Here is a 17,125-nt window from a genome sequence, read left to right as displayed (position 1 = left end):
ACAAAGACCGCTGCTCCATAACCTGTCCGCCTGCTCTGAGCAGGCGGACAGACATCTGCGGAAATCATCCTGATCGAGTACGATCGGGTTGATTGACACCCCCTTGGCCGCGAGTCTGCAGGGGGCGGTGTTGCACCAGCAGCTCTTGTGAGCTGCTGGTGCAATGCTGAATACGGCGAGCGTATTGCTCGCCGTATTCAGCGAGGTCTGGCGGACCTGATCCACAGTGTCGGATCAGGTCAGCCAGACCTTGATAAATATGGGCCAATGTGTCAGTTTTTATTTCAAGGGACATAAAACTGCAATAAGAAAATGCATTTTTATGTCTCTTTAAAACTGTGTGACAAACTACAGGCAGATTTTACCTTCTGACTAGTCTTTTCTTTGTACTGGGCTTAGTTGAAGGTGAAATACTTGATAAATATACAAATTGTTTAATGCTTATTCCCCATTACAACTGGGAAATGGAGACCAAGGTATATTTAGTCTTTGTCTTTATGGTCAGGGGTTTGTGTAGGAAAGGGTTTGGACAATTTGAATAGAGATGTGTTTTTGGTAGGTAAGAATAACACTGAGCAATTATACTATGATGACCAAAGTTATGGTGCTTTAGGGGTTATTGTGATTTAGGTTAATAGGGTAGTAAGGTTAGGGTGTAGTTGGGGTTATGGTGCTTTAATGTAATGCTTGTGGGATATTCCGCTATCAGACCAAACTTTGTCAGTAGTCTTCTTATCCCGGCGTCAAGTGGAATGATAGGAAATATCCCAGAGCAGAGAGAGAGTTTGTTAAATGAGGTAAGCAGTACTCACAGCAGGCAGGGCAGTACTCAGTGGTAACAGGAAGGTAATCCAGTAGTATGGCAGTTCAGGGGTAAACCAATAGAAGGACCGGTAACAGGCAGGAGTCAGCAACAAAAGGATATCCAGCAGTATAACAGTTCAGGGGTAAACTAATAGAATGGCCAGACAGGCAGAGTTCATCAACAGTTAAGCAATACAACAATGCAGAGGTTAAGACAAGCAGAGTAGTCAAAACAGGCAGAGTTCATCAACGGTAAAGCAATCCAGCAATGCAGGGGATAAGGCAAGCAGTGTAGTCAAACAGGCAGCGTTCATCAAAAGTTAAGCAATCCAGCAATGCAGAGTTTAAGGCAAGCAGCGTAGTCAAACAGGCAGAGTTTATCAACAGTTAAGCAGTCCAGCAATTTAGGGGTTAAGGCAAGCAAAATAGTCAAAACAGGCATAGTTCAGCAACAATGAATCAATACAGCAATTCCGCATACAGGTATACAGCATCCAGGAGCACAAGAAGTAACACCTATACTTGGGCACAGGTGAGAAAGACTGAGGCCTTTACATAGGGAAGACAGGGCGGACGGTGATGATGTCATCACCATGTTGTAGTTACATTGCCGTATCCATAGCAACAGGAGGAGTGTCTGTGTCCATGGCAACGGCCACAGCAGAGCAGAGGACCAGCATGACATTTAAGGGGTTAATACTGTAGTGGGGTTAGTTTGTGGTGGAGGTTATGATGCTTTAGTGGTTAATAGTGTAGTGGAGTTAGGTTGTGGTGGGCCTAATGGCACATTAGAGGTTAGTAGTTAAAGGAGGATATGAATAATACACCTTTTAGAAGCTGTAGGGATGTGGGTATATTGCACGTGTATATACAATAATTTTTTTATATGTAATTTATTGTATAATGTGATAATATGTATTTTAAGAATTGTCACGATTTAATTTTTTTTTCTCTTTGCGTATTTTAGTTTTTTAAGGAAGATTTATTTTTTATGAAATGAATATGTCATAGAAGACAGTAGCTGCGGCTTTATAGTTTTACATAACTGCATTTCTTTAACTTTGCACTTTAAAAAAAAAAAAATTCAAATCACAATACTTAAAATACATATTTATCACATTGTACAGTAATATACATATAAATAATTGTGTATATACATGTATCCCCACTGCTCCTACAGGATTAATAGTAAATTGTTGTTTTTTTGTTCTTTATTAGCAAGGTAGATCACAGACTCAACAAATATATAGGTGTACTGTCGAAGTTTGATGGGCGTTACTTTTCGTCCATATCAGTCCCTGACATTGTGGTTCTACCAGTCTGTTAGTTCCTGTGACCTTGCCTGAGTTCCTGTTTGTTTTTTCCCTCTGGTTGGCTTGCCTCCTGACTACTCTCTTGGATATCCCTTTTGTTTGAGGAAAGATCGGACTGCTATTCTCGTATACCACACTTGGCCTTGTCTCCTGACTACTGTAACGGATTCTCCCTGTATTTGGTGACTTATCGGACTGCTCTCAGGTATCTGACTCTCAGCTTGTCTCCTGGTTATTCTCGAATCACCAACCTATCACTGCTACCTGTTATCCTGTGTACCATCCTGTCTTCTCTTGTATCCTGCTCCTGCACCCAAGTCCTGCAGAGGGCGCTTGACAAGTTCTAGTATCCAACTACTGCATCCATGCTGTGCAAAAGTGTCTGCCAAGTGCCAGTTTCCAGCTACTGCACTCAAGCTCTGCAGAGGGTATCTGCCAAGTGCCAGTCTCCAGCTACTACTGCACCCAAGCTCTGTAGAGGTGTCTGTCCAGTTCCTGTATCAAATTCCTGTACGCAAGCTCTGCAGAGGGGGTCTGTCAAGTGCCAGTCTCCAGCTACTGCACCCAAGCTTTGCAGAGGGGGTCAGTCAAGTGCCAGTATCCAGCTACAGCACCCAAGCTCTGCAGAGGGGGTCTGCCAAGTGCCAGTCTCCAGCTACTGCAACCAAGCTCTGCAGAGGGGGTATGCCAATTGCCAGTCTCCAGCTACTGCACCCAAGCTCTGCAGAGGGGGTCTGCCAAGTGCCAGTCTCCAGCTACTACACCCAAGCTCTGAAGAGGGTGTCTGTCAAGTTACTGTCTCCAGTTCTTGTATCCTAGCTCTAAAGAGGGTATCTACCAAGTTACAGTCTCCACTTCCTGCTTCAAAGCCCTGCAGAGGGGGTCTTTCAAGTGCCAGTCTCCAGCTACTGCACCCAAGCTTTGCAGAGGGGGTCTGTCAAGTGCCAGTATCCAGCTACAGCACCCAAGCTCTGCAGAGGGGGTCTGCCAAGTGCCAGTCTCCAGCTACTGCAACCAAGCTCTGCAGAGGGGGTATGCCAATTGCCAGTCTCCAGCTACTGCACCCAAGCTCTGCAGAGGGGGTCTGCCAAGTGCCAGTCTCCAGCTACTACACCCAAGCTCTGCAGAGGGTGTCTGTCAAGTTACTGTCTCCAGTTCTTGTACCCTAGCTCTAAAGAGGGTATCTACCAAGTTCCAGTCTCCAGTTCCTGCTTCAAAGCCCTGCAGAGGGGGTCTGTCAAGTGCCAGTATCCAGCTATTGTACTCAAACTTTGCAGTGGGTGTCCACCAAGCTTCTGTATCCTGTTCCAGTCTTCCGCCTCAAGTGGGCATTTCAGTCTTCGGCCTCAAGTGGGCACTCCAGTCTCACCCTTAAGAGTGGGCATTACCTCTGATTCAAGATATGGAGTGAGCACACCTGCTCACCTACCCTGCTTCTAGTATCAGATCCTTCAGTGCCTTTAATAAACTTGCATTGTCTGCCTGTTTTTTCAGCTATGCCTAAAAGGGGTATTTCCGTTAAGAAGTACATCTCACTGGCCCCTTTTAGTGCACAAGACAGCCCTAAATTTGACACCTCCACACATGAGCTCAAAACTCCTGAACCCGCTCTGCCGAGTGTGACAAGAGGTCCACTGTTACTATAGTATATAAATAATATGCTTGGTACTATCCGTATAAATTTAGCTTTCAGATTACTCCTGCTAGAGCTGACCTCTAATTTTGAAGTTCACTGTGCCTAAGATGTTGTTTTAATCATCATGATTCATTTGTTTACAGTTTTTTCTGACTGTTAAATGTTTCACCATTCCAGACCAAACAGCGCACGCTTCTGCACTAGAGAAAGAAAATATAGAACAGACAGCTATTTCTAACCATGTCCTGAAACTTCACTATTCCATTTGGTATGAGCTGCAGACAGAAGAGCTACGTGTATCTTTTTTAGAAGGTAAGATGCTGAAACACTTTGTTTTATCTTGCAGTCTGCTCTTTTTTCAAAGATTAGCTAATAAGAAATATTTCACACTTTATTATTTATTTTGTTCATTTTACCCCTAGAGAATACCTACAAAAATTAGTCACTGAAAGCTGAATAAGACAAAAGAAGAAAGCCTTAGGGCCGGATGAACTCCACTCTGGCGAGATTATCTAAGAAGTTTTGTCTGTACTGTGAGGTCTCTCAAAAAAATCTTAAAAAACATAATTTATGTAAGAACTTACCTGATAAATTCATTTCTTTCATATTAGCAAGAGTCCATGATCTAGTGACGTATGGGATATACATTCCTACCAGGAGGGGCAAAGTTTCCCAAACCTCAAAATGCCTATAAATACACCCCTCACCACACCCACAAATCAGTTTAACGAATAGCCAAGAAGTGGAGTGATAAGAAAAAGTGCGAAAGCATCAAAAATAAGGAATTGGAATAGTTGTGCTTTATACAAAAAAATCATAATCACCACAAAAAAGGGTGGGTCTCATGGACTCTTGCTAATATGAAAGAAATGAATTTATCAGGTAAGTTCTTACATAAATTATGTTTTCTTTCATGTAATTAGCAAGAGTCCATGAGCTAGTGACTTATGGGATAATAAATACCCAAGATGTGGAACTTCCACGCAAGAGTCACTAGAGAGGGAGGGATAAAATAAAGACAGCCAATTCCGCTGAAAAATAATCCACACTCCAAAACAAAGTTTAAATCTTATAATGGAAAAAAACTGAAATTATAAGCAGAAGAATCAAACTGAAACAGCTGCCTGAAGTATTTTTCTACCAAAAACTGCTTCAGAAGAATAAAACACATCAAAATGGTAGAATTTAGTAAAAGTATGCAAAGAAGACCAAGTTGCTGCTTTACAAATCTGATCAACCGAAGCTTCATTCCTAAACGCCCAGGAAGTAGAAACTGACCTAGTAGAATGAGCTGTAATCCTTTGAGGCGGAGTTCTACCCGACTCAACATAAGCATGATGAATCAAAGACTTTAACCAAGACGCCAAAGAAATGGCAGAGGCCTTCTGACCTTTCCTAGAACCAGAAAAGATAACAAATAGACTAGAAGTCTTTCGGAAATCTTTAGTAGCTTCAACATAATATTTCAAAGCTCTTACTACATCCAAAGAATGTAACGATCTTTCCTTAGAATTCTTAGGATTAGGACACAATGAAGGAACCACAATTTCTCTACTAATGTTGTTAGAATTCACAACTTTAGGTAAAAATTTAAATGAAGTCCGCAACACTGCCTTATCCTGATGAAAAATCAGAAAAGGAGATTCACAAGAAAGAGCAGATAACTCAGAAACTCTTCTAGCAGAAGAGATGGCCAAAAGAAACAAAACTTTCCAAGAAAGTAATTTAATATCCAGAGAATGCATAGGTTCAAAGGGAGGAGCTTGTAAAGCTCCCAGAACCAAATTCAAACTCCAAGGAGGAGAAATTGACTTAATGACAGGTTTGATACGAACCAAAGCCTGTACAAAACAATGAATATCAGGAAGATTAGCAATCTTTCTGTGAAACAGCACAGAAAGAGCAGAAATTTGTCCTTTCAAGGAACTTGCAGACAAACCTTTATCCAGACCATCCTGAAGAAACTGTAAAATTCTAGGAATTCTAAAAGAATGCCAGGAAAAATGATGAGAAGAACACCAAGAAATGTAAGTCTTCCAGACTCGATAATATATCTTTCTAGACACAGATTTACGAGCCTGTAACATAGTATTAATTACGGAGTCAGAGAAACCTCTATGACTGAGAATCAAGCGTTCAATCTCCATACCTTCAAATTTAATGATTTGAGATCCTGATGGAAAAATGGGCCTTGAGATAGGTCTGGTCTTAATGGAAGAGTCCAAGGTTGGCAAGAAGCCATCCGAACAAGATCTGCATACCAAAACCTGTGAGGCCATGCTGGAGCCACCAGCAGTACAAACGAACGCTCTTTTAGAATCTTGGAAATCACTCTTGGAAGAAGAACTAGAGGCGGAAAGATATAGGCAGGTTGATACTTCCAAGGAAGCGACAATGCATCCACAGCCTCCGCCTGAGGATCCCTGGATCTGGACAGATACCTGGGAAGTTTCTTGTTTAGATGAGAAGCCATCAGATCTATTTCTGGAAGACCCCAGATTTGAACAATCTGAAGAAATACCTCTGGGTGAAGAGACCATTCGCCCGGATGTAACGTCTGGCGACTGAGATAATCCGCTTCCCAATTGTCTATACCTGGGATGTGAAATGACAAGAAGAAAACAGCGCATCCACGAATCACAGCAGCGTTTATTCAGGTAAATGACACACACAGAAAATTGCACACTTACAAGATGACAGTAATGTATGAGCGGAAATGCCCTCTGGCTAGTTGTCTTTCGCCTGTAGCAAATCTCAGCGGGAACACCTCAGACGCCGACCAGCATCACCAAGAGACCCGCTTCCTGTCACATACGGCAGGTGCCAAAGAGAAACTCAAAAGAGTGTCATTTACCTGAATAAACGCTGCTGTGATTCGTGGATGCGCTGTTTTCTTCTTGTCATTTCTTATACAGCTTGCTGCAACGGGATACACATAGCTGGAGTTCCGTGATTCATCAGCTGCTCCTGTACTGGACATTACCACGTCGGATTTGCCGTGTATGCACATTTACTGAACAAACTTTGCCTCCATCTGGTTCAGCTAAGTTAACACACCAATCCTGCTACAATCAGTTTATATGCTTTTTGTGTGACTTAAACCAGCTACGGTTTTGGGACTGTTTTATTTTGGGACTGTTGTATTTTCACATATCTGTTGTGTTTGTCGGTGATTGTATTTATGTCCCATATGTTTATACTATAGGGGAGTGGTTGTGTGTCTTCTGAGAAACAGATATTAGATACACCCCGTTTTTACTTTTTGATTATTTTTTTAAAGGGGAAGTTCTACTGGTGCCCCACCTGATTCAGTGTAGCGCTGTCATTTTCTCCTGTTTTTGTACCTGGGATGTGAACTGCAGAAATTAGACAGGAGCTGGATTCCGCCCATACAAGTATTCGAGATACTTCTTTCATAGCCAGAGGACTGTGAGTCCCCCCTTGATGATTGACATATGCCACGGTTGTGACATTGTCCGTCTGAAAACAAATGAACGATTCTCTCTTTAGAAGAGGCCACGACTGAAGAGCTCTGAAAATCGCATGGAATTCCAAAATGTTGATTGGTAATCTCGCCTCCTGAGATTCCCAAACCCCCTGCGCTGTCAGAGACCCCCATACAGCTCCCCAACCTGTCAGACTCGCATCTGTTGAGATCACAGTCCAGGTTGGAAGAACAAAAGAAGCCCCTTGAATTAAACAATGGTGATCTGTCCACCACGCCAGAGAATGTCGTACAATCGGATTTAAAGATATTAACTGTGATATCTTTGTATAATCCCTGCACCACTGGTTCAGCATACAGAGCTGAAGAGGTCGCATGTGAAAATGAGCAAAGGGGATCGCGTCCGATGCAGCAGTCATAAGACCTAGAATTTCCATGCATAAGGCTACCGAAGGGAATGATTGAAACTGAAGGTTTCGACAAGCTGAAATCAATTTCAGACGTCTCTTGTCCGTCAGAGACAAAGTCATGAACACTGAATCTATTTGGAAACCTAAAAAGGTTACCCTTGTCTGAGGAATCAATGAACTCTTTGGTAAATTGATCCTCCAACCATGTTCTTGAAGAAACTACACAAGTCGATTCGTATGAGATTCTGCTAAATGTGAAGACTGAGCAAGTACCAAGATATCGTCCAAATAAGGAAATGCCACAATACCCTGTTCTCTGATTACAGAGAGAAGGGCACAGAGAACCTTTGAAAAAATCCTTGGAGCCGTTGCTAGGCCGAATGGCAGAGCCACAAATTGGTAATGCTTGTCTAGAAAAGAGAATCTCAGAAACTGAAAGTGATCTGGATGAATCGGAATATGCAGATATGCATCCTGCAAATCTATTGTGGACATATAATGCCCTTGCTGAACAAAAGGCAGAATAGTCCTTATAGTTACCATTTTGAATGTTGGTATCCTTACATAACGATTCAATATTTTTAAATCCAGAACTGGTCTGAAGGAATTCTCCTTCTTTGGTACAATGAATAGATTTGAGTAAAACCCCAGACCCTGTTCCAGAACTGGAACTGGCACAATTACTCCTGCCAACTCTAGATCTGAAACACATTTCAGAAACGCCTGAGCCTTCACTGGATTTATTGGAATGCGAGAAAGAAAAAATCTTCTTGCAGGTTGGCTTACCTTGAAACCTATTCTGTACCCTTGTGAAACAATGTTCTGAATCCAAAGACTGTGAATCAAATTGATCCAAATTTCTTTGAAAAATCGTAATCTGCCCCCTACCAGCTGCGCTGGAATGAGGGCCGCACCTTCATGTGGACTTGGGAGCTGGCTTTGGCTTTCTAAAAGGTTTGGATTCATTCCAGACTGGAGACGGTTTCCAAACAGAAACCGTTCCTTTAGGGGAAGGATCAGGCTTCTGCTCCTTATTCTGACGAAAGGAACGAAAACGATTAGCAGCCCTATATTTACCTTTAGATTTTTTATCCTGAGGTAAAAAAGTTCCTTTCCCCCCAGTAACAGTTGAAATAATAGAATCCAACTGGGAACCAAACAATTTATTACCTTGGAAAGAAAGGGAAAGTAAAGTTGACTTAGAAGACATATCAGCATTCCAAGTTTTAAGCCATAAAGCTCTTCTAGCTAGAATAGCTAAAGACATATACCTGACATCAACTCTAATGATATCAAAGATGGCATCACAAATAAAGTTATTAGCATGTTGAAGAAGTTTAACAATGCTATGAGAATCATGATCTGACACTTGTTGTGCCAAAGCTTCCAACCAAAAAGTGGAAGCTGCAGCAACATCAGCCAAAGAAATAGCAGGCCTAAGAAGATTACCTGAACATAAATAAGCTTTCATTAGAAAGGAATCAATCTTCCTATCTAAAGGATCCTTAAAGGAAGTACTATCTGCCGTAGGAATAGTAGTACGTTTAGCAAGAGTAGAGATAGCCCCATCAACTTTAGGGATTTTGTCCCAAAACTCTAATCTGTCAGATGGCACAGGATACAATTTCTTAAATATTTTAGAAGGAGTAAAAGAATTACCCAGATTATTCCATTCCCTAGAAATTACTTCAGAAATAGCATCAGGGACAGGAAAAACTTACGGAATAACTACAGGAGGGTTAAAAACCCGAATTTAAACGCTTATTATATTTAGTATCAAGAGGACTAGAATCCTCCATTTCTAATGCGATTAAAACTTCTTTAAGTAAAGAACAAATAAATTCCATTTTAAATAAATATGAAGATTTATCAGTGTCAATATCTGAGACAGAATCCTCTGAACCAGAAAAATCCTCATCAGAAACAGACAAATCAGAATGATGATGTTCATTTAAAAATTCATCCGAGAAATGAGAAGTTTTAAAAGACCTTTTACGCTTACTGGAAGGATGAATAACAGACATAGCCTTCCTAATAGATTTAGAAACAAAATCTCTTATATTAACAGGAACATCCTGAGTATTAGATGTTGATGGAACAGCAACAGGTAATGGAATATTACTAATGGAAATTTTATCTGCATTAGCAAGTTTATCATGACATTCATCACAAACTACAGCAGGAGGAACAGTTACCACAAGTTTACAACAAATGCACTTAACTTTGGTAGAACCAGCATCAGGCAGCGTTTTTCCAGAAGTAGCTTCTGATCCAGGGTCAATCTGATACATCTTGCAATATGTAAGAGAAAAAACAACATATAAAGCAAAATCTATCAAATTCCTTAAATGACAGTTTCAGGAATGTGAAAAAATGCCAATGAACAAGCTTCTAGTAACCAGAAGCAAAAGGAAAATGAGACTTAAATAATGGGAACAAAAGGTGGAGACAAAAATGACGCCCACATTTTTTAGCGCCAAAAAAGACGCCCACATTATTGGCGCCTAAATGCTTTTGGCGCCAAGAATGATGCCACATCCGGTGACACCGACATTTTTGGCGCAAAACGTCAAAAAAATGACGCAATCACGAACAACTTCCGGCGACAAGTATGACGCCGGAAATGACAAAGAAATTTTTTGCGCCAAAAAAGTCCGTGCCAAGAATGACGCAATAAAATGAAGCATTTTTCAGCCCCCGCGAGCCTAACAGCCCACAGAGAAAAAAAGTCAATTTAAAGGTAAGAAAAAATTGATAATTCATATGCATTATCCCAAATAATGAAACTGATCAGTAGAGGTAATGGTATATAAGAGTATATCGTCGATCTGAAAAGGGAGGTAAGAGATGAATCTCTATGACCGATAACAGAGAACCTATGAAAAAGATCCCGTAGAAGGAGACCATTGAATTCAAATAGGCAATACTCTCCTCACATCCCTCTGCCATTCACTGCACACTGAGAGGAAAACTGGGCTCCAGCCTGCTGCGAAGCGCATATCAACGTAGAATCTAGCACAAACTTACTTCACCACCTCTACGGGAGGCAAAGTTTGTAAAACTGATTTGTGGGTGTGGTGAGGGATGTATTTATAGGCATTTTGAGGTTTGGGAAACTTTGCCCCTCCTGGTAGGAATGTATATCCCATACGTCACTAGCTCATGGACTGCTAATTACATGAAAGAGAGTCAAATTTTAGCTTGAGAGCTGTTTATTTAGATATTCAGGTTCTGTTTGTGTAAGGTGACACATACATTAAAATAAAACACTAACCCCCTCCAAAGATGTTGTGTGATTTCTCTACATGCCAGAGAGCTTTTGATTATTGGCACCTTAGCCAGTGTCATGTTCCAAATGTTATTCTGTATCTTGCCTTCTTTAGGACTGTGCACCTCAGACACTGAGGACAAACACTATGGCAATCACTGTTATGTCTTGGGAATCTTGACTACCATTAGCGGTTTAATGGAGACACGAACAACTCTGATAAAGAGTGCTCCTTATGTTGCATGGGAAGAAACTCTATTATTCCGTTTGAAGCAGGAGGAGAGGAGTAAGGCTACACTAACACTCACTCTGAGGCACTGTGATCAATTCACCAGACAACATACTCTTGGGGAGATTACACTGAGTCTGGAGAATATTCACTATGGGACAACGCATTGGGTGGACCTCAAGGCTCCAGAAAAGGTGAGGATTGTATCATTGGTTCACATTATCTTGATGCTACCCATATAAGAACATAAATGCATATAACTTGATTGCACACTAGAATTTGGCTGACATTTTAAATGTAATGATTTAATCCTAACCCTAATTATATAACCCTAACCATAATAGTTAACATATACTTAAAATATTTGGCATTTATTTGCATAATATAATTTTTTTTACGTTTAAAGGGGATGTGAGAGCTCTCTTTTTGCTTAAAGGGTCATTGAACTTTATGGATGTGCATTTGTATCCTTCCTGAGGATCCAAATGCGGAAGTAAGCAGCAGGTTGTGCCATTCGGATATTTTCATAGCCGGATTGAGTCTTGATAAAAGACCCCCACTCTAAGACCTGGATTTGCACAAAAAGAGAGCTCCAGGAAAGTTTATCAGAATAAAGATATCTGTGAATGCATTAGCCTAGGCTTACAATAGTTAAAAAGAATAGGAATCTATATGTATTCAGGTATGAATGAAATAAGTGGGAAAAGAGATCTAAAATAATTCCAGTAGCACATATGAAATTCACTATCAGCCTCCCAACTTCTATTGTCCATCCAGTCTCACCAGTTCCTGTAATATTCTGTGACACACCTCTCTCTCCATTGTTTTGTGACTGAAGAACTAGTGAAACTAGAGAGGCTGAGAGGTGGGAGAGCTGTCATTGATTCAATCACAGGGCGTAAGGGACATAGGGGTGTCTACTGAACATCTACACAGGCTGCAGAGAGGAACTTAAGTAGTGCTACAGTACAACACTATTTATGTTCCTCCCTGAACACCATGCATCATGTATGTATGTATTGGGTACTTGTAAAGCACGGCTAATTACCCGTAAGGGTCTCAAGGCGCTGCTCATTTTATCGACCTCTGAAGGATGAAAGGCTGAGTGGACCTCGCTGGTGATCGAACCTGCAACCCTTTGGTTGCTACAGAGCTCAGCCACAGTGCCATGTGTAACTCAAAGCTATCCAGGAAAATATGACCAAGGCGGCAGCCCTAGGTGTAATGCATCTATTGCAGCATTCTGGGTTCACATCCCATTCAAGTAATTTCAATTGTTTCTTTAAAGGGACAGTCTACACCAGAATTTTTATTGTTTGAAAAGATAGATAATCACTTTATTACCCATTCCCTAGTTTTGCATTACCAACACAGTTATATAAATACACTTTTTACCTCTGTGATTACCTTGTATCTAAGCCTCTGCAAACTGCCCCCTTATTTAAGTTCTTTTGACAGACATCCATTTTAGCCAATCAGAGCTTGCTCACTGGAACTCCACGTGCTTGAACACAGTGTTATCTATATGACAAACGCGAACTAACACCCTCAAGTGGTGAAAACTGTCAAAATGCCCTGAAAGAAGAGGCAGCCTTCAAGGGCTTAGAAATCAGCATATGAACCTCCTAGGTTTAGCGTTCAACTAAGAATACCAAGAGAACCAAGCAAAATTGGTGATAAAAGTAAATTGGAAAATAGTTTAAAATCTCTATCTGAATCATGAAAGTTTATTTTGGACTAGACTGTCCCTTTAAGTAATTTTTATTTATAGTCAATACTGTATGTCCTGAACTTCCTAAAAACATAAATATGATTTTATAACAAGACCAGAGACTCATATTTTGCTTTTACTTTCTATTACTGCTTTCTGCAGCTGTTCAAAGGGATCAGACTGATATACTACAGGAAAGTTCTACTCTGTGAAAAGCATTACTGGGCTAAAAAGTTGCACCCAGGTGGTAAATCGCCATAGAACAGGCTAACAATGATATTGAGCCAGTTGTTCGTTCCTGTGAGTGCACTTCTCTCTGTATGTATTTAGTCTCCCTATGGGAAAAAGGGGCAACCAGACGTGGACTCCTTGCTTAGTGTGCTTAGAGCAATATGGCTACACCTCACTGATGAGGCCCAATGAAGGCCAAAACGATCGTCTGGGGTTGCTATGTTCCTTGTTCAGAGAAAAATTGCCTGGTATTTCGTTGCTGGACTGACCGTAATAGGCGGAATCAGACTGATATACTACAGGAAAGTTCTACTCTGTGAAAAGCATTACTGGGCTAAAAAGTTGCACCCAGGTGGTAAATCGCCATAGAATAGGCTAACAATGGTATTGAGCCAGTTGTTCGTTCCTGTGAGTGCACTTCTCTCTGTATATATATATATATATATATATATATATATATATATATACTGTATATATGAGTGGGTGTGTATTATATAAGGGTATATATGTGATTGTATGTCTTCGCATACATATTTACACATATGAACACATAAATACACACACACACACACATTATATATATATCCATTAAAGCTAATTTACAGTCAAACATCTTGTCATATACTATATCCCTTTAAACCCTTATAAATATTTTTTAATATTAATAAGTTTTTTTTTTTTTAATTAAATAGTGTATATATGCATATAGTGTATATATGTGTGTATTATTTTATTGTAATATGCAACTTTTTTTTAATGCTTACAGTTATGCCAGGACTCAAGTCGCACTAATTCTTCGAGCACAGTTTCGGCTGGAGTTGAGAAACATGGCTGTAAACAATCTGCTTTTAGTTAGAAGCAAAATGAACTTTAATAAATGAAATTTCCCTTGTACAAGAACAAAACTAATATGGGTCACATTCTACTCTCCATATCGAGGTTTTGGTTTCGGATATTTGCAGCATGTGTTTTGACTGATTACAATTACAAATGGATTCTGCTGATAAAAGGTCCTTAGCCACAAAATAATTTTTGGTTGTTAAGCTCTTGTTATTAGAATTGAAACTGGGAATCAAACAAACGTGACAAACGGCCACTTGGCCCCTCTGAAAGTTACATTACAGAATCCCTTTTTGTTTAATGAGAATAATTATTTCTATATTGTAGCTCGAACCAAACTGATAAGTGTTAAACAATCTGAATGGCATGCGTATCAGCTTTTTACATTTTAACATTTTAAAAGTATTTTTTAATGTTTTAAATCATTGATTGAGAAAACACTGTTTGCGCTTTTTTTGTCGTTGTTTGGCAAGCCAATAATGGGCTAGATTACAAGTGAAGCTCAATTGCTACCGCAAAAAGTGCAAGCCCAGTCGTAAGGTCACAACATTTTTATTGCTAGACCCCATATTACAAGTTGTACACTTAAAAAATACTCATGGTAACTAATGTTACATATATTTTCAATGACGAGTGCAAGGTGGAAACAAATTCATTGCTAATCCTTGCACTCGAGCAAAGGGTAATAAAGTGCAAATGCAACTGAAGTTTTGTCCAGTGTAATTAGGCCCACACCTAACTTTATTGCCCTATATATTCAAGTCCATGTTCTACTCCCTAGGTGTCTGATGTCCATTTTACTTTTTCTGCTGCTCCCACTTGAGGTTCACACCTTGATAAATATTCCAGTACATATCCGCTGCCTTGGGTGTTCACTTGCTCATTTCTGTTGCTCCATCCTGTGACAGTTTTAGAGAACACTCTGATACTGTAATCCCAAAGTCAGTCCTGCACCTTGCCGTAACTTTCTTGATCTGTATATTCCACTCTATGCTCTGTTCCCCTAAGTGTCTATCTGCCCATTTTAAATGTTGTTGTTCCTGTCCAACTGCTCCTTTGTTGCTCTAAAAATTTAAGTCCGATACACCAAACTGAACAAAATAATCTCAGTCTAATATGCACTACTCCATGCAATGCTTTTTTTTATACCTTTAGTGTACTTAGCACTTGTGTAGAATAGGAACATATCCTTCATCTCAGAAACCACTGTGATAGTCCACTAGTTTATAGGGACAGTAAACAAAAAGTGGGCTTTCTGCCAAACTCCCTAGAGAAGCCAAAAGCAAAATCTGTAACCTAGGTTTCTGAAAATGCTGTGAATCACATCAAATCATTTTTTTTATGTGCATCATTTACAGGTAACAGAATTTTTTTTTGGCCTCTCCCAGGAGCATGAGACAAGCACATTTTTACAGAAAACTAGGCAGTGTTTTTTTTTTTTTTTTTTCCATTTTTGTTTGTTTTTTTAATACTTTATTTTTGTAGTACAGGCAGTCCCCGGGTTACAGACAACAGTACAACTCGTACTTACAAACTGAGAACATAGAGTTTTATCACCAATCCTTCTTTCCTGGATAACCCAAAATACTCAAAATCCAATTGTCACAAGGACAGAAAGTGATGTGAAATTTTCTGAACAGGGGCACAGATAGCAAAACAAACTTTTCCCTATGCAATCAAAAACTAAAAAAAGTGCCTGTTCCAAATTACATACAAATTCAACAAAAGGGACATTATACACTCATTTTTCTTTGCATAAATGTTTTGTAGATGATCTATTTATATAGCCCATAAAGTTTTTTTTCTTTTAAAAAAATTGATAGTTTTGCTTATTTTTAAATAACATTGCTCTGATTTTCAGACTCCTAACCAAGCCCCAACGTTTTAGTAGAATACCGACGTATACCTACTCCAGCTGGCTCCTGTTTGTGTAAAGGGTCTTTTCATATACAGGGGGAGGGGGAGTGTCTGATATTTCCCACTTGCAGTGGGTGTTCCAGTAACCTTTTAAACAGAGCTAAACTGGAAGCTTCTAAGTAAGTTTTTAAACAGTTTTATACTGGATTTTTATATCAGTATCTGTGCATCTTATTCTTTATAGTAGTGTCTATTACATGCAGTTATATGAAAATTGGTGTATACTGTCCCTTTAAGAACAAACCTACAGAACCTATCTCATTCGTAACCTGGGGACTTCCTGTACTTAAAGTTACATTTCATACAATGTTAAAAACACATCATCAATATAATTTTGTTATCCAACATTGAAAACATAGTAATGCATAACAATTTTCTCACTGATAAGCAAATCAAAAGTGTGGATAATAACCTGAATTCTCAATAAAATGTTTGGAACCAGCTTCAAGTTTTCTGTCTCCTTTTCTTTCTGTTTTCTTTTCCAGTACACACTTTAAAACACAAACCACACTATACACAAACTTAACCATCAAACAAATAACAATCCTTAAACCTCTAAAGTTTAAAGATGGAACAACTTCTGGTGGGCAGCACGGACACGGGAGACGCACAAACTAGAGTCTCCCGCCAGCCCGAACAAACGCCTATCTGTGAGCCCTAGGCTGAGCAAGATCTACACCACAAAATATATCTAAGATAACAGAAATTTGAATCCCCAAGATTGAGGGGGTACAAAAAATACAAAAAGATATATAGCATCTATCACATGATATTAAAAGTTTCCAGTCCAAACTAGGGGAATCAGAAACGAATTTCAGACTTAGAAGATGTACAGTTACATATGGCTCAAATAAAACTAGAGCTAGAGAAACAGAATAAACTTTGGGCTCGCTTTATCAAGCCCTTCTCTCCCCTTTGACTGCAGGTTCGCTCAAGTGAACCTGCAGTCAGGATTTATCATCAGACCTCTGCTTCCCTGCCCTGTTCTCCACCTCTTAGGTGGATAATTTAAATCCCCAGTCTCTTCCGACTGGGAAGATTGACAGCTCCTGCCTGTGCGTGATTGGCTGTGTGCGGACAGGGGGCGGGGTTTCACAGGAGCACTTGTGTGTAATGGTAAATGTGGGCAGCAGAATTCGGGCGGACAGGTATACGCCCCTGTCCACCTGTGGATGATGAATCTGGCTCTTAATGAGTGCAAGACATGGAAAAATATGTAACAGTATAGAATAAGTACATACATTTTTGAAAACTGTCAACTAATACATATTGGGTCAGATTACAAGCGGAGCACTACTTAACACTCTTGCTAGAGTGTTAA

At 39.9% G+C, this 17,125-nt stretch overlaps 1 protein-coding gene across 2 annotated transcripts in view; it reads left to right on the top strand.

The window, feature by feature from the left end:
- The window catches only part of LOC128666135 (synaptotagmin-13-like), a 73,448-nt gene extending 57,202 nt beyond the window's left edge, over positions 1-16,246 (top strand). For both annotated transcript variants that reach the window (XM_053720558.1, XM_053720560.1), the window contains exons 3-5: positions 3,931-4,065; positions 10,992-11,299; positions 13,814-16,246. In XM_053720558.1, the coding sequence (XP_053576533.1) occupies positions 3,931-4,065; positions 10,992-11,299; positions 13,814-13,903 (533 nt within the window). In that variant the 3' untranslated portion in view covers positions 13,904-16,246. The remainder of the gene's footprint in view (positions 1-3,930; positions 4,066-10,991; positions 11,300-13,813) is intronic.
- The last annotated feature ends 879 nt before the right edge of the window (positions 16,247-17,125 follow it).

Source organism: Bombina bombina, chromosome 7 (genome assembly GCF_027579735.1).
Source record: "Bombina bombina isolate aBomBom1 chromosome 7, aBomBom1.pri, whole genome shotgun sequence".
Classification (NCBI taxonomy): domain Eukaryota; kingdom Metazoa; phylum Chordata; class Amphibia; order Anura; family Bombinatoridae; genus Bombina; species Bombina bombina.
Note: the sequence above shows the minus strand (reverse complement) of the source record. Positions and strands in the feature narration are given on the sequence as shown.